Source organism: Manacus vitellinus, unplaced genomic scaffold, assembly GCF_001715985.3.
Source record: "Manacus vitellinus isolate BGI_N305 unplaced genomic scaffold, ASM171598v3 scaffold_3_pilon, whole genome shotgun sequence".
Classification (NCBI taxonomy): domain Eukaryota; kingdom Metazoa; phylum Chordata; class Aves; order Passeriformes; family Pipridae; genus Manacus; species Manacus vitellinus.
In genome coordinates, this window is record NW_021940535.1 from 18,832,652 (window position 1) to 18,855,188 (window position 22,537).

Consider the following 22,537-nt stretch of genomic DNA (forward strand, 5'->3'; position numbering starts at 1 on the left):
CATATCAAGATAGCCTATGCCTTCAGAATTATTTATAGAAGAAATTATAATACATATTATCATTTCCTTCATATATTAGTCTTATCTTACATAGAATAATAACAGGACGTGTTCCTGTAAGAATGCTTCTAAATTTAAGGCCACTAACAGTTTGTTGCTATATCGATGCAAAATAAAATGAATTAAGAAATAAAAAATTAAGAATCCATCCACTCTCTAAATTCACACAATTTTAATGTTAAAAACTATTAGGATTAATTTTTTTTTCCCATTTTTTCTGATGTAGAGACAAAAGATAATACTAATATTGTAGAAATTACATTATCATGTTTCCTAAGGCACATTGAAACATATTGGAAAAAAATAATTATCTAGCGTGCCCGTGTAATTAAAATAGAAACATGGTTAGATTCCAAGGCAATACTCTTTGAAAGCAAGGAGCTTTTCCTGTCTAAAATTCTGTTCTACACAGTGTTTTATACCCTTCTCATACAAAAGTCTAAAAACATCAATAAGCTGCTTTGCTAGCCTGGATTTTTTTTTTAACATGTAACCCTCTGGTTAAGCTTTATAATCTGTTGCAGAATGTAATAATCCCAGGAAGTGAAATGAATGAGAATGCAGAGTGTTCTAAAGGAATCAAAAGCTAAAATTAGAAGTAAAATTTTGTCACTTATTTAAACATCGATTTTAGTTACAATGAAAGTTGTTTGTCAAGAAGGTGCTAAGGTCCACTTGTCAAGATCTTTTAATAAATAATATATAATTAATACTCATAATTCCTGTCTCTTAACCCATTCACAAAAGTAAAAGAGTAGGAATTTGAGAATGGATCACATATATGTAAAACACTCCCAGACAAATGGAATTAGGTTATTTTCCTCTCCTCCTCTTTGTCCTCTTCTGCATCTTGTGTGATTCACCTTTACAGTCAGTTCTCCATTTGTTTTAGATGTAAAATGTATTTGTCTATTTATTTATTTTATTATCAAGGAGCCTGGCTAAGCTGCAGTAAGACTCCATGTTCTCAACTGGAGGAAGAATCTACCATTTTTTTATGAAGTCTTTGTCATTGTGTTTCATTTACACTGCGATGCACTGGTGGAAGCAGTCCTTCCCCGTGCTTCAGAGGCTGAGTATTTTCATTTTAAAGAGAGTAGCTTCTCCTTCTTTGGAGGTAGGGGGAAGGGAAGCTTTTATAAGAGGCAGAACACTACTTTTAAGGCCACGAAAGGAAAAGTAGTTTCCTATTAGTTACGAGTCCTGTCTACAAGCACAGATTTTTGACTCTTCAGGGATATAATCACTTCTTTTTGAAAATGACACACATTGATAGAGCTTTAGTGAGACAAAGATTGTGCCTGCATGTGTCTTGTCTTCCTTTGGGACTTCATTACAGCTTGAGAGATTGCTTAGATGCCAAGGAGGCTTCTTGTTCTTTTTATCAGTGTGGCTGTAACCAGACTTTTTTTATTATTTTTATTTTTGTTTTGTTTGTTCATTTTTGTTGTTTTTGTTTGTTTGTTTTTATCTAAATAATGTTGTCTGCACTGTAGATGCTTCTTCATGGACACAAGAAATAATCAGAAACAGTAAACTGTTACCAAGTCCACAAAGATATCGTGCAAATATTTACTTATTCTGAGTTCTTCACAGGATAATTCAGAGTTATGAACAGCTGTTACTACTCTCTAAATATATAAAATAACACATTTTCCAAGGCTGGTGGATTACAAAATAATTGCCAGTTTCTTTCATATATATGTATAATATGTTTTAAGAACCTTCTTATAAGTGTTTAGCTTTATTAAATCAGATATCAAACTCTCTCAATACCTGCTCGATTTGAAGTCTGTGATATATAGTGCAAAATTATATAGATGGGGTGAGGTATGTGTCAAAACCTGCGTGACTTAGCAAACTATTTCCTTACTATGACATCATAGTCACAGACTTAGAAAAATTGGTTGAAATGGCTGAATTGTTTTAATGTCACAACTCCAGCTACCGAACGAATTAGATTTTTCTAGACATCCTCAAATAATTGAATACATTTACAAAAACAGTTACAGGTTTGTTGATCAAAAGGCAGCAAAGAGAGGAAAGGTCAGAATATATACAATGAACACAAAAATTCTTTTCCTATTCACATCTTGCTGTGATGAGAATATATAAAAAATGGCATAATAGTACTGCCAATATGACTGCATACACTGCAGACTGCATACACATTAATGGTTATAATCATAGATCACTTAGCAATTGCTGGCTATCACGAGTTATCATGAGGAACCACTGAAACTTCATCTCTGTGATTTTGTGTCTTTGTTTCTCTATCTGTTGTTACTCACTAGAGACTGAAATATTTGCCAGTTTCCTACTTAAAATCTGAGCTTTTCTTCCAAGATTAGTTAAACAAAATTGTCAATATTTCTATAACCAGGCAGCTACAGTTTCTACTTGTAACTGGGAAATCTGGTTGCATCTCCTCTTTATTTTATTGAAAAGTGACACAGCTATGAAAGTCCTCAGTCTTTTCCACTTTTACACCTTACTTGGATTTTAATGCAGATGGAGCACATCATTATATGCACTCTTAGACTTGCAAATGAACCAAGAAAACAAATTTAAAATGATTTCCTAGAGGTTTCTGTGTGGGTAGGGAAGCTATGTGATCTAGTGCCAAGTATTCAATTTTGACACTTCAGGATCAGGAAACTACATATGACTTTTGTCCCTACTTTTAATTCAGTTCAATTCAATTTTGTGTGCAATGAACAGTTCAAAGAGCACAAGGAAGGAGGGAAGGAGATAATGGATCACCAGGACTGCATTCTCCAGCCTCAGCTTTTTAATGATGGCTTAAAGTGTTAAGAACTTTACAATCTAAGGAAGTTTTGGTGGACTGTGACTGAAAATGCAATAATATTTTAGGTCAGGATTGAAAGGCACTTCACAAATCCTAGTGGGGAAATTCATGCTTTCACCCTGCAACTCACCTAACCCTAAGTACTGTTACTGATCTATTTTCAGAAGCATTAAATTCACATTAGGTTGCAAATTTACAGTAATTTAAAACATCCAAGAACAAGAAAGTGAGAAACAGACTTATTGAAATGAATCAACAATTCTGTTTACCTACAGAAATGTTCTCCAAACCCAAAATTCCATAAAGCTGCAGAAGTCACAAATACTCGGAAAAGTAAAATCTCCCTGTATTAGGGAAAGGGAATCAAGATTACAGTGTCATAGCTGCCAAACTCTCCCATAGCATCATTCCCAAGAAGTAGTGTTGTATTTAAAAAAAAACCAAACAAAAACAAAAGAAGAAGAAAGAAGTCATTGTAACATACCTAGAAGTTGTAAAAAACCTTCTTCTTACTTTTCCCTGAGAGTAAACCATCAGGCAACTCAAATTATTTCTGTTTCCAAATTATATTAATGGAGACAGGTATTTTCCATGTGAACCAGAGTGAGTGGTTGACCAGGCACACTTGCTACTGACATGGATATCTTCCTTCATTTGTTGAGCCCTCTTTTTGTGGTGGTACAATTTTTGGCCACTTTATTCCTGCTCATTACCCTTATTGATAAGCAAAATGCTTGGATAAGAAATCAGATGCACGTGACTGAGGTATGTTCTGCTGCATAGAATTACCAGTGGAGGGCACAGTTAACTGGAAGACGTGGGAGAAAGTGACACTGACAATTTATCTTGGGTTCTCTAAATCTGCCCGTGACACTGCATGCTACTCATTGTCAGGATTTTTTTTCCCTCTGATTTTAAGATAACAAATTATACCATCAAGATATGGTGTATATTCACAAATGCTCTAAATATTTTCTTCTTTGAAGCAGAAAATTTACTTGGCTATGTCCTGCACTGCTTTAAATCCCTCAGAGAGTGTGAAGAGGTTCTTTTCCTGTCTGTGCACTCAACTTCAAGCTGCTGTCAGCTTGCTCTCAGTGGAGAGTCTGTACATCACCCAACTTACTCTAATTGGGAAGAGTGGTCCCTGAATTTATAAAAGCTGAATGCAGCTGAGAGAGTGATCGCAAGACTTGCCATCATACAGAAAAGCATGAAGGAATACATTGTGTGGATCCACCAAGTTCCTTGGCAAAACTGTAGAGGGGAATGCAAACAGCTTCAAACTCTATCTTTACATGGAGTTATGGAGTTACTCCTTTCAGATTAAGCATTCCTCCCCAAGGGAAATATGTTGGTTATACAAACTAATCACCAGGCTCTCAGAACAGATGTGTACTTTCAGCTGCTGCCTTCAGCAGCAGGAAGTTTGGAGACATTTCAAGAGACAAACAAATGAAATGTCCTGATTATTTTCCTCTTCAGAAGTTTGCATTTATATATGGGCTTCTTTTGGCTACAATGGTTTAACAGAGTGTTGCTGTGGAAACATTGGCACCAGAGTACACCTAGTAAGAAGCTTATGTAGAAAAATCAGACCACATATCAAATTCATTGGGGTTTTGAACTGAAAAGGACTTTGGTGCACTCTTCCTTGGCATTACCTTCATCCCCTATCTGGATAGTAGCCTAGTGTCCTTTCATATTCTTTCAATGTGACTTCTCTCTGTGTAAAGAGAAGCAGAATACAAAGACAAATAGCTGAACTGTTAAACACCAGGCTGAAAGTTTAGCTATAACTGTCTTCGTGCGTTTATACGGTAAAGTCAGAAAAAAAAAAGATGTCATCAAAGCTTTTCATTATTAAAATCTGAATATATACATATTTTCTATATAAGATCAGTGAAAGTACTTTAGTAAGTCTGTACTGAAGCCTTCCAGGAGGGCTTTATCTGGAATTTCTTGTTGGATTTTTTGTTTGGTTGGTTTTTTTTGTTTGTGGTTTTTTTTCCAAATTTAAGTACTCATTTACATGGAAAAACATATCTTCATTGCAGTGTGTGAGAAACAACTGTTTCTCATTTTGACTGTGCGTGATGACATTCTTAACTAACAAGTGTTAATCAATGTATAAAATGAATGTTCATTAGGCTGGCACATGAGCTTCTAGAAAAGGTATAGTGAAATACCTTTATTTGGACACATGATTTATATGACTTGTTTTAAACATAAGCAAAAAATGAAAAAAAATATTAAAGGATAATATTCTTTCATGGATGAGGTTTTCTATGGAAAAATGAGAAGCAGAGAACTTGTTCAAGGTTTATGATCTGACCCATTGATAAGCAACTCATGTAGGTAATGTCTGAATTATCAAACAAACAGAATGAGCAGCCCTTTTAACAAAATCTGTATATTATTTCTTTACTGTGTCAAAATGATAAGAAATTAGTAAAGTATGAGAAACATCTTAAAGGTAACAATAACTGCAGAGACCTTTAAAGATACTTACATCACTTTCATGGCCTTCTCTTAGATTATACGTGAGATCATGCTGTATGTCTTCAACAAACTTGTGAGCATACTCTGGGTAAAGGTCGAGCACTTCAAAGAGACCTTTGAGGATAATACATTGGAGGTCACAGTATGTTAGAGCTTTAACATCTGCATTTGTTTTAATAACTTGATCCCTAATGGAGAGGTTTGCTCCAATTAAATCTCCTTTACCTAAAAGAGAATACAAAAATAATTATCTTCAAAGTATAAATTCTTTACTTCTTTTTTGAATCATATGTTTAATATAACCTGAAATCCCATTGTTACTACTGCATTCTTTAATTAGTAACTTTCTAAAGGATCTTAGACTAATATCCTTCTTTTTATTGTTTTGGGTTTTTTTGCAGCTGCAACCTTATATGCAATTAATTGGAGGTACAAACTAATTTCCAGAAAGGTAACTAGCTGATTAAGGGAGCAATGAAGTAGATATGTGTAAAATGCAGATTTACACTGGTAACAAATAGGAAGTGTAATTTTGTTTTTTGAAATAGCGGTCATAAGGATTTTGTGTGTGTGTGTGTGTCTGTGTTAAAACAGGTAGCTGTCAAGATAGCATTTTAACAATGACATAAGTAAGTGTAGATCACCATTCAAATTACCCTTTTACTTAGAATTTGGATTGCAAAACATTCAAAATCTATGATAACTATGGCTGCACAGCTGTACCTCATGATGTATACAAGCCATTTTATTTCCATTTATGGGCAAGACTGCCTTAGAATACTCAATGTATTAAAGCCTACAAGTGACCACATATTGAAGAGCACAAAAATTTTGTAAGGAAAAGCTTCCATAAACATTTGATCTGAGGTATAAATTCCAAACTTCAGTCCTTGAACCACAAGTCCTCCACAAAATTTAACACAGATGGTCTTTGTTAAAGACCTGGAGAGCATGATGGAGTGCATTCTTAGCAAGTTATAGGCCATACCAAACTGGGAGGAGTGGTCAATATGCTGAAGGGCAAAGCTGCTATTCAGGGGGACCTCAAAGAAAGACAAAATGGCTGATAGGAACATCATGAAGTTTAAGAAAACCAAATGCCAAGTCCTACACCTGGGATGAAAAAGCTCACTGCAGCAGTATGGACTGGGGACTGATCAGCTGGACAGCAGCTCTGCAGAAAAGGACCAGGAGGTCCTTGTGGATAAGTTGAACATGAGCCAAAAAATGTGTCCTTGCAACAAAGTCCAAGAACGTCCTGTGCAGCATTAGCAAGTATACAGCCATCAAGTCCCAGGAAGTAACTCTTTTCCTCTATATATCACTTGACATACCACATCTGGAGTACTGTGTCCAGTTTTGGGCTTCCCAGTACAAGACAGAATATTGACATATTAGATTAAGTCCAGAAGATCATCTACCAAGATGATCCGAGATTAAAGAGCACAATGTACAAGGAAAGACTGAAAAAAGTGGGTATAGTTCCACCTTACAAAGAGAAGGTAAAGGAAGGATATTACTTTCAATAGCCTAACAGAAAAGTGTACAGAAAACAGAGTTAAACTTCTCTTCAGGGTGCACAGGGTACTGAGAGATATTGGGCATAGGTTGTAACAAATGAAATCAGGAAATTAAATCATGATGAGGCTGGTCAAATAGTGGAACAGGCTGCTTAGAGAGGCTGTGGAATTGCTAGCAGCCTTGGAGATGTTCAAAACTTGCCTGCACATGGCCCTGAGAAAGCTGAGCTAATACGGCCATTTTAAGCAGGTTTAGGTTGGGTATCTTCTAAAGGTCCCTGGCAATCTTACATTATTCTGTGATAAGTTAAGACAGTCAAATATGAAAATCCACCTAGCAGTGATTCCAGCTGTATATTACACAGGAAATGGTGATCTTGAAGGGTAAGTTAAACTAAACAATCAACTATCCCTGAAGCTTGTTAAATAGGATAGTTTTATACTTTAAAATATCACTTTTTTAGTACCTTAAAATACCATGTTTTCTATTTACAGGGAGCTTGAAAAACTTTCTCAAAAGAGCTTAACATAAACCCAGCATAGGAAGGGATTTTCTTTTATGCTAGGAATATACATACATTATTGCTACTTTGAGGTCTCTTAAAAATCTCAAATAGTATAAATAAGAATTGGTATGAGCTTAGACCAGTCTGAGTAAGGGAAACTCGATAGGTGACAATAACATTTATAATTGCTCATCACATGATGTATTGCTGACATAATAAAATATAGTGTAAAGTTAAGCAGTTATACATATTTTCACTTTACTGTAAATATCAACAGTTCCTTAGATTTCCTTGTTTATATTAAGCAGAGGGCTTGCAATGTTAATCTATTGCTGGCTGTTAATATGGACAAGTGAAAAAGTATTTCAAATATGCTAAAAACATTCTAATTATAAACTTTTTAGACACACAAACAGTATTAGTATCAATAACGCATAAATATTTTGGAAAAATATTAGATTTTTATCTGATTATAGTTATAGTGTTTGATGAAATAATGTCAGCCTGAAAGACACTGCAATTGATTTGGTAATGCTAATGTATGTTTCCTTTTCAAATGACAATTGTATAGCAGTCTGTAGGTAGTAACCAAAGTTTCATGTAGAATTAATGAAGTGGTAAAATTATTGTACCTTGAATGTCAACATAACATCATTACATAACAATCATTTCAGTTATTCCTAGTATCTCTTTTTTATTTTTTTTTAATCAGAGAACGAACTTAAATATGAATATTTCTACAGATATATCTGTTTGTTAATATAGCTGGGACATGCTGTCAAAGTTATATGTCCTCACTATGGATATTTTTAAAATAACTTATGGCTAATATTTTTAACAAACCAAAGATATATGTTCAAACAGTACATAAGTCACATTAAAACATATTTTCCTATAAAATATATCCTAACCATCATAATTAGATGTAAAGTAATAGTCTCAAGAGGAACCAAATATATATTTAATGAGAGCATTTCACTGCATTGTTACGGTACTGCTTGTTAGTGAGAATGGTTCAGTAAACAAAAACTAATCCACTAGAATTACAATCAGGACAGAATTAAGAAATATTCTGGGAACTGCAAGTAACCCAGCAGCATCAGGGAAAAAAAATGCTCTTTTGGATTTAGACAGCACAATTTCTCATAGGGACCTACATTTTTGACGCATTCACCTTCTGCTAGTGTTAATTATGTTTAAATGATGAAGCTCCCATTCACTGTAATGAAACATTATTTCATTGTGTTATGTTTATGTTTCTTTTCATTATGATTTCATTAACTTCTCTCAGAAATCCACTAATCTCTTTCTTATTGTTTTGATTGTCACCATTACACAACGATGTTTTCATTAACATTTTCAGAAGTGCCTGAAGATGGAATCATTAATGAAATTATAGTTCCAGTGGAGGTAGCTCTTGATGTTTTGCTGGCTTTAAGCTTATGTTTTTTCTAAGCCATATTTTATATCTTTGACCTATGTGACCCAATGAAATCAAGAGATTCTAAAACTTAGCAATAACAAATTAGTGATGAGTGATATGGACTGTAAATCTAATAGAATTAAAGAGTTCTGAAACAAATGGGACCTGTATCACATTTATATTCTAAAAAAACACCAATCAAATGCATGCTAGTAAAATTAGGGAAATTAAATTACAGAGGACCAGAAGCTTCCATTATCAACAGCCTAGTGCAATCCCACAATACAGGAAGGAAAGCAAAAAAAGGAAATGTTCTTTTTAACTCTGTTTTATAAGAATATTAAAAGTTATTAGAAAGAAGAAAACATTTAAATCTAAAGAGACATTAAAATCATAATAAAATAATTCTCTACTTTTAGAGCAAAATGTTCTATTTTACTTTACCAAAACACATTATAAACCCTAGCTCAGACAAGTCTAATCATCCTTTAGCTGAAGATAAAGAGAATATCTTTAGTAGGCATTAGATTGAGGTAAATCACAGAAATGTACAGATAGAGTTGCTTAAAACTCAATAAGTCAAAACAGTCATTTTGCCCGCAACAGCTAAACAAAATTTATTCGAACTGAACTTCTGGCCTTTCTCTGTTCTAATATACCCAGACGACTGCAGCCAGCAGTTAGCATGAAGAAATAGCTCCAGGGAGCAGAGCCAACAATGCTTGTTTTTTACCACAAGGCTTTACTGCAAGGGGTGTTCACACGCATGTGTCAAAGACTGACAGTAGGCTCAAATTGCTTTCTTTCATCTGGGAGCATTAGTGGGAGCATTGTCTGGCCACTAATTTTCTTGGAATTTTGGGAATTGATAACCAATGTTCTTTGAGTTGTCAATACCATCATCAAATTAAGTTGAAAGTAGCAATTTGTGACAAAAGCTAGCAAGTATCTCTCTACATGAAAGGAGACAGAATAAATATAAGAAAATCAGGATACATGTGAAATACTGCACAGCTAACAACCCAGCAATTGAAAGCTCCTTAAGTCAAAAAATAAGGAAATTTAAGCTAAAAAAAAAAAAAAAAAAGAAAGGATGTCCATAGAATAAGAATAGTAAAATTAAACAAACACTTTCTCATCAGACTACTAGGGCAAACTAAGCCACATGTTAGTAGTGAAGGTCCTCCCACACTAGGGGACCATTCTTCCTCTTTGAATCTATGGCTGTGAACATACCGAGAATTGCCAGCACCGTGCTGTCCTTCAGGACTTCCATGGAACCTGAGCACACAAAGTAGATCGCTTGCAGGGCATCTCCCTGCCGGAGGAGGTATTCCCCGGGAGCACAGAAGGAGGTTTTGATGTGCAGAGACAGAGACCTGAGGCAACCACGGCTGGCACACTCAAAAAGGGAGAGCTGCAAAATCTCCTTGTTCAAGTGCATGGTGATGTCTGAACGTAGCTCGTCTGGGAAGTCTTTTAAAAGCTGTCAAGAAAAAAAAAGGGTGAAAAGAGAAAAAGTGTAAAATAATTTGTTTCCACTTTTGCAGAAGTGACATGATTTGGTAGTGCTGTACGTGTCATACTGATGCAAATACTTCCCTTTCATTTTTCTTATCCCCTTGATGAGACATGTGGTATACCTTAATGAATCTTTACACTGATAAATTCCAGGAAAAATGTGAATAAATATATGGTTTTATAAAAAACCAAAAAAACCCCACAAACCCAAACAAACAAAAAACCAACAACAAACCCCCAAAAACCCCAAACCAACAGAAAAAGCAAACAAGGAAAAAAAGGTGAACAGACTGTGTGTAGGAATTCCCTCTAATGCACAATTTAAACTTGTCCAAGTTCTTCTCAGAAAGCACAGTAGGTTGTTCAAAACAAACATGAACTTAGTTTAGGTTTTCTTTAATATACTTCTATAAAATTCATCAATACACAATTTTGCTTCTTCTATGGTAAAACCACTGAAAGAGGAATAACTAAAAAAACCCTGAAAGGTGGTTTTGTTTTTTGTTTGTTTGGTTTGTTTGTTTATTTATTTGTGGAGTTTTGTTGTTCTTTTTTGCATTTTTTTTATAATGTAATTGGACACTGAAAGAGGGGTGGGAAAGGAATGGCCACAAGGTGAATGAACAATGGAAGAACCTATGGAAACTAAAAGACCATGAAGTCTTCCTACTTCTCCTTTCAAGCTGCAAGCCCACAAACATAGTTTTGTCTGTAGTTTGAGGGGGTGTGGCATCTAAGCAATGTAATCAGCCAACACTTGACCAAGTGGGCTTAGACAAGGCACTTTATCCACAGGAGGCGAATAATGAAGAGCTGCAGTTATAGTACAGCAGTACTTTCACTCACTTTCAGTGCAACTAAAGGTACAGAAGGTACAAAAGCTGAAGGTGATCATTAACCACACCTAGGAAAGCTTTGACATCTAAGTGATTTTTGTACCTTTGAATCTTACTGAGCTCCTGTTGCTAGGATGCTGTTGAACATCCCATTCTTTGTGCTGTGCACAAAACAGAAAGAATTTATCAGGAAAAGAATGTTCTCAAATCCAAATCTTTCTGCTTATTTCCACATTATCTTTAGAAACCACTGGGTTTTATAACATAGATAACAAGAAATCTGAAGGGAGTGCTACATTCAAGTAACACTCCAGCAGAGAGAAGTCGTTATTTCTCCTGGAGTATACTAACACACAACCTTGATAAGCAATTTAAAACAGGCAAACAAAGACACCACCAGAAATCTGTCTTTTGATTTCACTCTTATGTTACATTCTACAAAATTTTAAAATATAGGGAAATAAATAGCATAAAAATTAAGGCTAAACCGCTTGTTTGCAGTATTGCAAAGAATAAAATGAAGGAGGTGAGGAAAGGGCATCAAAGTTCCTCCTTTAAAGAAGACCTAAAACCCCTAGTTGATATTTTATTTACTGAAATACAGAACTGCTCATGGTAGCATTTCTGCTGGCATCATCCAAAAAGTTTCTGATTAATGCCTCTTCAGCACTTGAGAATTATGAAGGAATTTGAATTTTAATGTATGATTTGATGTTTTAACACAAAACACATCATCACAAAAGAAATAATACCCCTTTTCTTGACTCTAAGTTCATACCATCAAACACGAAAACTCCCTCATTTTCTTACCTCATTGGAATCAATTCCATTATTGACAGACCACGTGGTTTGGAAATATTCAAGCATCCTTTGCTTTAGCTGCTGTGGCAGGTGATGGACCCGTATAAAGTCCTTCAGATCCTTGGTTCTTGTGTGATAAAGGGACCATCTGGAGTACATCCTCTGAATTATGGCAGTCACATTGCCAAACACCAAGGCATGCATCAGAGCTAGAGAACACAGAAATTATGTACAAAGTGGAGTGATCTGTTGATCATTAAAACGTAAAAAGAAAATCAACAGGATCTTCACAGAAAGCAAATTTCCTGATTGAAAGATATAATAAAGCTTTTGAATATAAGATTCCATGAGTAATATACACTAGGATTAATCTGATTATTCATTTCTCTTTTTTGAGACACTAGCAGTCACAGTGATGGAACAGGGTAGAAAAACATCCGATTCTATCTGTCAAGGTACCAAGCAAAAATCAAATAAGTTCATAGTCTAGGAAAAAAGGAAAATATAATAATAAAATCATAGAATCACAGAATCATGGAATCATACAACGGTCAGGGTTGGAAGGAACCTTAAAGATCATCTAGTTCCAATCCCTACGCCGTGGGCAGGGACACCTTTCACTAGACCAGGTTGCCCAAAGCCCCATCCAATTTGGCCATCAACACCTCAGGCATGGGGCATTCACAGCTTCTCTAGGCAGCCTTTTCCCGTGCCTCACCACTCTTATAGTAAAGAATGTCTTTCTAATATCTAACTTAAACCTACTCCCTTTCAGTTTAAAACCATTCCCACTTGCCCTACCAATACATGCCTTCGCAAAAAGTCTCTCCCCATCTTTCTTGTAGTATCCTTTTAGGTACTGGAAGGAACACATGTAGGCAGGTATCCTCAGGAAATGATGAGAAATAATCAGCATGAAAATTAACTCAAATAGTCAGTTAGAAACTACATAGAATGTAATAGATTTCAGAGCACTCATAGAAAAAAACCCAGTTACTAATGGGGACTATGTGTAGTGGAATGAAGTTGTATATAACATTTAGAGATGTATCACATTCTGGGGAATAAGATATTAAAGAAAAAAAATTCAAAAAAACCCTATTGTAAGGAAGAAGTTTGGGTTAAAAGAAACATTCAAACAGATAATGTGATTTTTTATGTTGTTTGAGAGGGTCAAATATAGTAAGAAATCATTTATCAGAAAGTTCTGACATCCTAGACTTTGTCTGCAATTAGATACTGGCTTGGGAATAAAAGACCAGAAACAAAATTGAAGAAATGCTTACAGGCACAGGTCATCTGGATTTGTCTATGCAGAAATGTGCTTGCTGATTATGAGTTGGAAAAATCACTGCTAGGTTGTCTATCATGTGATATTGAACGAATGTATAGAATGTGTACAAATTTTTTATTAAAAAACTACTAAAGAGCTTGATTATTTCTCTAAAGGAACATCTATTTTTATAGTGCTTGAAAGAAAGCAGACAGACTCCTTGAAGTGGCAAAGGAATTGGTTTCTAAACAAGACAAACAAGCTGTTGACCTTGTATGCCAATTTACAGAATTCCAATGTGAGTAGGAAGGGACGAGGGGAAACAGGTGGAGGAAAGGATGCACTTTTAAATGTTAGAAACAGATAGAAAATTCTTTAGTTCGAAGTGTTAGAAAATTTTTACAGGCTGGATAAAGCACAAAGGAGCTAGTAACAACATCTATGTCTTTATTGTGGAGAGAGTGCAGAAAAACAGATAAAATACTGCAGTGTAGAAAGGGCAGAAACAGATCAGGTATGAGTGTTAGAAAGGAAAGTAAGCATAACTGGAAATTTATTTCTAAGAATAATCATCTAGATCAACTAGGTGTTGTTCATGTTGGTACAGTGAATTTCTGTGTCATTAATGTCAGAAGCTTGAGGAACAAAATGTGAGGGCCTGGTATAATGCTAGGTACAGCATATTACAGTAGAAATATGGCAGCTGTGGCTGAACGATTAATCCAAACACATCTAAATAGGTTAAGGAAATAGTGTAGCCTCTTTAGGGATGCAATGATCAGTTTAAAAAGTGGGGGAGCAATAAAACATTAGGTGGTGTATGGATGCATTTGTAAGAATCACATGTGATGCAAGTCTACCAGAAGGCTCTAAGGGTAGGACGTGGACAGTGTAGACATCTCTGTGATGTTATTATAGGGACAAATATAATCTAAAATTTTATTATTAAGGTAGAATGTGTCATTGCCTATATACATTTGAGGGTAACTGCTACTTATGATGACAAGCTATTCTTGGCTGTGACAGGCATTAGATTTCTTTATCAAATAATCACAGACTCACCCTACCTTCTGTAAGAAATATATTACTCCAGTCTGTAAAATTCTAGGAACTATATTTCATAAAATAAAGTGGGCTTTATTTTAATGGATATTCTAAATCACATTTTTGTTGCTTAGGGAGCACTGAAGCTACTATAGTGGGCCTTCATTCTCTTAAATACAAAGCTGCACATTGTTTGCTGAAATAACATGGAGAATATAGAACAGAACATGGTATGATTGTCTGCTGGAGGACAGATCTGATTAGTATTTTACAGATACTGGGTATCCTAGGAATTCTAGATAAATTTTAATAAGTAAATTTTCTTTCCAACTTTAAGAAGAAATACCATGTATAACAGGATGTTTTATCTTCAAAATATTACTTGTTATAAATTTAAATTTCAAATTCATGCAAAATAGAAATTAATACCAGGAGGCCAGTAAAAATCAAAAAGGCATACTATAAGTTATTTCTTTGTTAACACTTTTTTTCTTTCCTCACCTTTCTTTAAGTTTGTAGTAAATTCACTTCATTCTTTCAATTTGCAGTGAAAAACACTAAAGAAGTACAGAAAGACTACTGATTAACTAACTCACCCTGCTCATTATGAAATTTCATAACTAATGGCTTTATCAAAAACTCTAAAAAACTCACATAAATTTTTCTCAAAATATCACTTTCCACTAGGGAATTTTAAAATAAATATCAGCCAAAACAATAGACTAAAACATGTTTTAAGAAATGAAGAGGTGTAATGTCCTTAAGTGCAGATTAGTACTTCATTCCTAACAGTTTTCTGAGGCACGCTTACCAATCTGCACTGTATGATGCTAACTCCAAGTTTCTTTGCCCTACTGATTTTCCTTGACAGTATCTAAAATACAGTTCCTCAAGAAAATACCTGGAGATCAACCTGCTCTGTTCTTTTACCTGGAATATATCTTGTTCACTGGACCCTCGCAGATATAAAACCATTCTTTTACCTGCTTGCCTGTGAGCAACTTTGTCTTTCAGTCATCAGTTCCCTCTTACTACATTCAGTCGACTAGTTCTTCACAATTTATTCAGAGTACAAGCATATTATCTCTATTACTTAATAATACAACAAATGAAAATAAAACTGCTATAATTGGACTAAATAAATGCATAAGATACTTTAAGTTCGACTCTATTAAGTTTATGAAAGCTCTGTCATATCAAAGAGTATTAAATGTTCATCATTGCCTTACACAGGGTATCTCTTGATTTCTTGACAGAAATGAAAACTCCTTCCTTCATTCCAACTGATTTTATGTAGTGAAAGCCCCAAAGCAGAGAGACCATAGAGTATTTCAAAACTATAATTTTATAATTTTATGCTACCAGCAAGAGCAATTCATGAGCTGCTTATGGTTTTGTGACATTGTAAAAATCAAAATTATATCATTCTTGGATGATTCATTATATTATTGCCACTCATTTTCGTGACTTGGGGAAATGACAATAATTAATTGATCAGTTTTTATACCACTTTATGCTGCAAATATATAGTTTACAGGTCATTCATCTTGTTTGCTTGCTTTCAAGTGTCAAATTGCCAATTTATTTTTGACCATGAAAATTTATTCTGCAAAGCTGACAACGAGCTGACAACCTGGGTTTTACTGACTAGCCCCGGAGAAATACCTACTAGTATTTCTAGAATAACTAGGCAAGCAGAAAAAAAGGGGAGGCAGGCGGCAGTACTTTAGTGGTAATTTGCTTTTACCCTTCATGCCCTCTGTGATATCTTTGAGCTGTATGATGTACACATTACAAAACAGCACCGCTGATTTTTGGGGGAAACAGAGAGCTGTAGGTACTTTCTCTAGTGGTCTTGGCTTACAAAGGTCTGCAGGTGCTACCAGTTCACTGATTGTACCCAGGTGTCTCAGCAGAAAGAAAGGAACCATGAATGAGCATATGACTTTCCTCAACAGTACAATTAGATAATTAACATAAATAAAAATACAACTAAGAGCTTCAATTTGAGAAAAACATTGCACTCTGATTCTAATCTGAACCAGATGATTACCAATGACAATTGAACTGCTTTTTTGTTTATGGTAGAGTCACCTAATGCTCACCAAACAGTCTTCCTGGCTCTGTCCTGTCTCCCTAGCCTTCTCTCTGTTCTGGTTGTTCAGCTGTGGATGCACACCAGCTCACAGATGCATTGCCCTGTGAGCTGCCCACCTTCCCTCATCACTATTCTCAGGACTGCGGTGGGGACCGAACTGGAGCTCACATGCACATAATACCCAGCTGGCCAGAAAAGTGCCTGCCATGTGACCAAAATCCCCAACACACGCCTGGGCCATTCTCACTGTCAATAATGTGAGTTTGCATTTTACTGTGTGACACTGTCTTTTGTCACCACAACTGAACAAAAAGATATAAATATATCTTCCTAAGAGAGTTTACGCAGTGTAAACCAAACAAAGTTATTTCCTTGCTTTGCTCTTTTAAATTAAACTTCTTAAACTTTCTGCTGTGTTTTTTTATAAAAGAAATTTGGCAAAATCGCAGTTGTTTTACTTGTTTCTACCCCCAAAAAACATTTTACATGGCATTTAGCATTTGTACCTACCCCCAATCAGCATTGTGCAAATAGAGAAGATCTTTTCAGCATCGGTATTGGCTGAAACATTTCCAAACCCAACACTGGTGAGGCTGCTCAGAGTGAAATATAGGGCAGCTATATAGGCACTTCTGATTGATGGGCCTCCTAGTGTATTATTCTCATAGTAAGGAGACTCAATACGCTTTCCAAGCTCATGAAGCCAACCTGAAAAACAAAGCAAAAAAAGAACTACTAAGGAATACTGACACCATGAAAACTACACGTGCCATAAAACAAAATAGTTCTAAAAAAATTATTTAAAGGACACTACATTCTTCTCATAATTCCTAGAATAAAAAGAACATTAAACTGTAGGAATTTATACAGCACAATAATATTGTGTCTCTGGAATATTTATTTTTATGCATGATTATTTATGATAAGAACTGTATATCTGTATGGAAATGAAGTGGTTTTGAATTGCATATTACAGGTCTAATTAGATAATTTATAAAATCCATTAAGTTACTGAAAAGAAAAAAAATCATCACCTAATAACACTGCAGCTAGAATGCAACATAATTTGATTCTTTCCATTAATTAATGCTTGGAAAGCTTTTTGACGTACTAAGGCTAAGTCATTATAATAGTAATAGTAATTACATATTCAGAGCTTTTTCCTTGTTTCTTTTTACAGTAGAGAAGATTCAAAGATCTAAACATAACTTACGAATCAGAATTAATTTTCAAAAGATGCTTCAGTGTTTTCTAGATTGTTCATTAAATCTTTCCTTTCATTTTGCTAAATAAGTCTATGTGTGCTAAAGAAAGTAGAATTAGCTACTGCTTCATAGATATTTGAAAAAACAACAACAAAACAATCCCAAAGCTACAAAGCAGGGAAAAATATGCAGTTGGAAAACACATGACCTGAATGAATTGCATAAACACGATGCTTCACAAAAATCAAGTTGGGGGAAAAAAAGGATAAAAATTGATTTGTTTTAGCAGTTTTGCCTGTTAAGCAGCTTACTTGGGAGATTGGGAATCTTTCCTGGGTACTCAGGGAGAACTTCCAAAAAAAATAATCCTGACAGATAGTTTTATTTTTAGAAAAATTGTTTGGTGGTCCCTCTGTTGGAAGCTGAGACCTGATAGACTGAATCACCTCCTGAAGCTTATTCTCTCTCCCCTTCAGTCAGCATCCATTTGGATGAATCCAAATATGACTGGAGAAAAACCCATTGCACAGAATATCTGCAAAAGTAAGGGATAGATTTAAAGTATCTGTCCCAGCTTTCAATTAAGTTTGGGAAAAAGTCTGTAAGAATTTACTATTTACAGCAGACTTGTTGAACCAAGGCTGCTACTATGCTCAGCTCCATAATCTCTGGCATGTCGTCCTACAGAGAAAGCTCAGCCAGAAGGGCTGGGTTATGGCAGGGTAGGGGCTGGCCATGACCCTGCTGACCCACTCTATGCAGGACAGTGAATTTAACCAAAAGCATAAATGAAAGCGATCTGCATTGTTGTATCAAGGCAGTGCTGAGTAGGTTGTTTAACCTTGACAACAGACACAAAAATGAAAATAAGAAATCTCCTTGATTTTGTCTTGATAGAAAGTATTAATCATTAATTATTTAAAATGAAAGTAAAGAAAAACTGGGAAAAAGAAAAAAAAAAAGTCTAACTGAACCAATACAAAGCCCAACTGTACCTCTATACACTACTATTTTTCTGAGACTACATTGCATTTTCCCAACAGTAACATGGCCCTTTGTACAGCAGATTTAATTCCTATGTTTCTGGGTTGGGGAATGCAATCCTAAACATTAAAGAATATAGAATAAAAACCTAAGAAAATCCCTTGCAGAGAGTAGACAGTTAAAGAAAATCTATCTTCAGTGCAAAACTGAAACAAACAGGTTATTTTAAATAACTGTAACTGATATGAGAATACTAAAATAATGCCTTTTAGGAGAAAATCTCCTTCCTGAGAGTGTTCTAAAAGCCAGTGATTCTTGTCCTGTGTATTTCCATTTTTTTGACTTTTCATACATTTTCAGTACTATCCAGGAAAGGTGGATGACTCTACTCTTTAACTGATAGATATATGTAAACTGGTTTCTCCTTTACAGTTCACTTTATGTTCAAGGTTATCACCCAACCCTTCTGAAACATCACTGTTCCTAAAGGATTCATTACTGCTAGTAAAGGTAAGGTACAAAAATAAATTACACCTATCAAACAGTAGAAGTCCCTACATTATTTCTACAATATTTCTACTACCAAAACACCAAATATAATACTGTCATTTTACAGTTGCTAATAAGCACTTCTGGCCAAGACACCACTATTTGAAATGAGTTCTGTATTCTGTGTCTAGTTCTGTGGTATAACTGAGGGTCAGACAAATGATCTTCTCAGTAGAATGAATGGCTTATCACTGAGCTACAACAGTAGCAGATAGAAATTATTAGCAATTCTTAACAATTGTGAAAATAATGCCCACAATATAAAGAAAAGCTGTTAGATAAATTTCTTTGGAGATTTAGACTTGGAAGAGAAAGTGTTTATCTGAAAGTGAAAAGCCAATACATATATTCTTCTGACTTGTAGATAAGAACATGTTTATAGCTTCTCACTTCTACTTTGGTTGTTAGAGATTATCCTAATCAGGACCTTTTGAAGAAATAATATAGAATGATATTTCAGTCACAGTATATAAAATGCTGCAAGATCTTCCAAATCATCTTCTTGTTAGCACTGAATTTTTTTTTTTTTTCATTTCAGGGTAGAGCCAAGATGCTGTTGATCATAAATACTTCCATTAGCCAATGGAAATAGTCACGAGGTAACATCATTGACTAATTCCTTTTCCTTTTCGGTTCCTGCAGGTAATAGCTCTCAGCAAATTTTCTGGCAAACCTGAGCAATTAATTCCTGCCCTCAGGGAAGAAGAGGAAAATAAATATACCTTGTAGTCAGATGGAGCTTCCTAGAATTTAGCATTATGAATCTTGACTGGTTCGGAATTAGCATTATCTAGGTATAGCTCTCTTACTTTGAAGACATTTTAAAGCACCAATCAGCATAATTAAGAGGAAGACCTTTCAAAGAGAAAAAGAGCACTTAAGTAATCAAGTCCTATCAAAAAGTCAATAGGAATTGGATATTTAGCTCCATTAGGCTACTTTGAAAATTACTGTAAGAATCTATACTGAGTCTCATTTCTCTATATCGGGGAAGTGTTCAAGTATCAGTAGAAGCATAAAAAAGCATTTAAACATCCATAGATTACAAACTTTTTAACTAGATATAAAACACATTATTTCATTTACTAGCCTCTCAAAAGCTCAGTCTTCTTCTCCTGGTTTGGTGCTAACTCTGTATTGAGTAGGTGCCTCACTCCCTATAATTCGCAGCTTCATTCTATTCTACTACTTAGATTTTCCTTACATGCCAGACACTTAACATACCAAAATACTGTCTGGCACTTCAAAAACTTGGAAAAGAGTTGCATTTTCTAATGCATTAATTACCCACAGCACTTATTCTATAAGTAAGACAAACATTTTCTTTCCCAGTTAAAAAACAGACCATAAATCTCTGGTTTATTCTGCACTACAGTATCAGGAAGCATAAAGAGGTAGGGATGAGGAAAACATCTTAGAGCATCCCTGAATGCCTGCAAGCAGGAATGGTCCCCAACAGACCAGTAGTGATGATGTTAAAAGAGAAAAGGATGGGACAAAGGCCAAGCTTCTCTCAGCTATGAATCCATGTCAAATTTAGGGACTTCAAGTATTCCTAGAGGAAATGTAAACATAGGAAAGCCTATCTACTCTCATGTAATTGGGTTTTTTTGGTGTTTAAACAGTATTTGAACCTCACATAAGGCCGAGTCATATTTGTCCCATTCATGCTAGTGAGGAGAGAGAGTAATCGATACTATGCTGACAGTAGGGACAGAGAATATGTAGTGAGTAAACTAAAGGACACTACTGAGTGTGGGTTATCTTTAAGGACTATGTTTGAGGCTGAGTTTTGTTTTTCTGGCTCAACTGAAAAACTCTGTAGCTCTACATGAAAGCACAAATATGGCAATGGCATTATTAGATGCCATGTCTTCTTTATGAGTCTCCAAAGCCTAGAACTGTACATTAGAAAATAGCAGGTAATACAAAACCATCTAAAAACAAAGAAAACCCAGAAATAGTGAAGAAAAAAAAAAAGACAAAAAGTATGTCACCAAAGACTAAAAAATAATAGAAAAACATCCTGAACAAAGCACATGCAGCCTTCTGGTATAAATAGATTATAACTTTTAACACAGAAGTCTCTATCTTAGGACTAGTACTGTGTGTTGCAGTGAAGAGTTTAGGGTCATTATAGAGAAAACAGAAAACCCACAAACTATACAAGAGAAAAAACAATACAAGATAAAAAAGATCCTTCATCACTCAAGTGCATTTTTAAATTAGCTCCTCATTTCAGATCTAGAGCCAGGCAGTGAGGAGCTATATGTTTGCATGGCAAACCATACCATCCTTTCATTACATAGCTGCACCCTCTGATCTGCAAATGAATATTTCATATTTCCATTTTAAATGGGGGAAAAATGTTGCAAGTTTTCCACTGATCTCAATGAAACCAAGATTTTGAGCTTGTATCTGTCTCTACTATGTTTCTTTGAAATATTAACCTCCACAAAATAAAGCCTAAGGCAAAACAGTTGCTAAGATAGAACAAATAGGTAAATTTCCTTCCTTTTAGGTAAAGGCACTTGTGATAACAGTTTCTGTGATTTTAGATGTCCAAATCACTTCCATCAACTGTCCTTGTGGCTGCTTCAGAATGTGTCATAGTTAAAGTGCATTTGAGGAGGGGAAGCCAGAGCTAATATTGTATCTGAGATAAGATTTTTTACAACAGCATAATGAATATATTCTACCGTATAAAACTGTAACTATCATTCATTAGACATTAAAACATCAGCTTTGCTTTTAAGATTGCTCCAAAGAATTTTGCACAGTTACTCTCCAGTGTTGCTGACTGATTCTATGCATTCGGAATCTAAAGGCATATAAGAAGATTAAATCATTTTACTTCTTCTAGTGTGCATGCCTGCATTATTGAATAATCATTGACTCTCTTCTCATGATAATTACTCATTTAAGGCATTCAAGTTCTTCTCAAGGTACTCAAAGTTTTTTTTATCTCTGTCTAGCCAAAATGCTTTTGACATGTGCAATTTTTTCCTGTTAAAAGCTTTGCAGTTTTTCCAGACTATTAATAGGCTAAACAGCACCATTCCTACTACTTCACCCTGTGAAACATCACTGTTACTCTTTCATTGTCACAAAATCTGATCATTTGTTTACAGGTTTGATTCATGGTGGAGTTTTGCTTGTCATAATAGGAGAAGTTCCCAGGTACCAGAGCAGATGGTTTTACAATTAAAGAACCCCAGAGGAGACAGGAGCAATCATAACTTCAACCACTGCTTCTGGAGGACTGTAAATGTGTAAGACCTTATTGTACCAGGTCAATAAATAAAACATGCATTAGGCTTTTCTTTCACACAGATTAGAAAGAAACAGGTACCAAAAAAAAAAAAAAAAGCCACAATCCTGAAAGTGTGGCAGTTACAGGTTCTAA

The 22,537-nt window shown here is 35.1% G+C and overlaps 1 protein-coding gene across 1 annotated transcript in view; it reads right to left on the minus strand.

The window, feature by feature from the left end:
- KCNH8 (potassium voltage-gated channel subfamily H member 8) overlaps positions 1–22,537 on the minus strand; it is a 174,745-nt gene that overhangs the window by 26,975 nt on the left and 125,233 nt on the right. The window contains exons 8-11 of the mRNA XM_018075204.3: positions 16,904–17,101; positions 11,988–12,187; positions 10,057–10,306; positions 5,382–5,596 (exon numbers count right to left, since the gene is read on the minus strand). Coding sequence (XP_017930693.3) covers positions 5,382–5,596; positions 10,057–10,306; positions 11,988–12,187; positions 16,904–17,101 — 863 coding nt within the window. The remainder of the gene's footprint in view (positions 1–5,381; positions 5,597–10,056; positions 10,307–11,987; positions 12,188–16,903; positions 17,102–22,537) is intronic.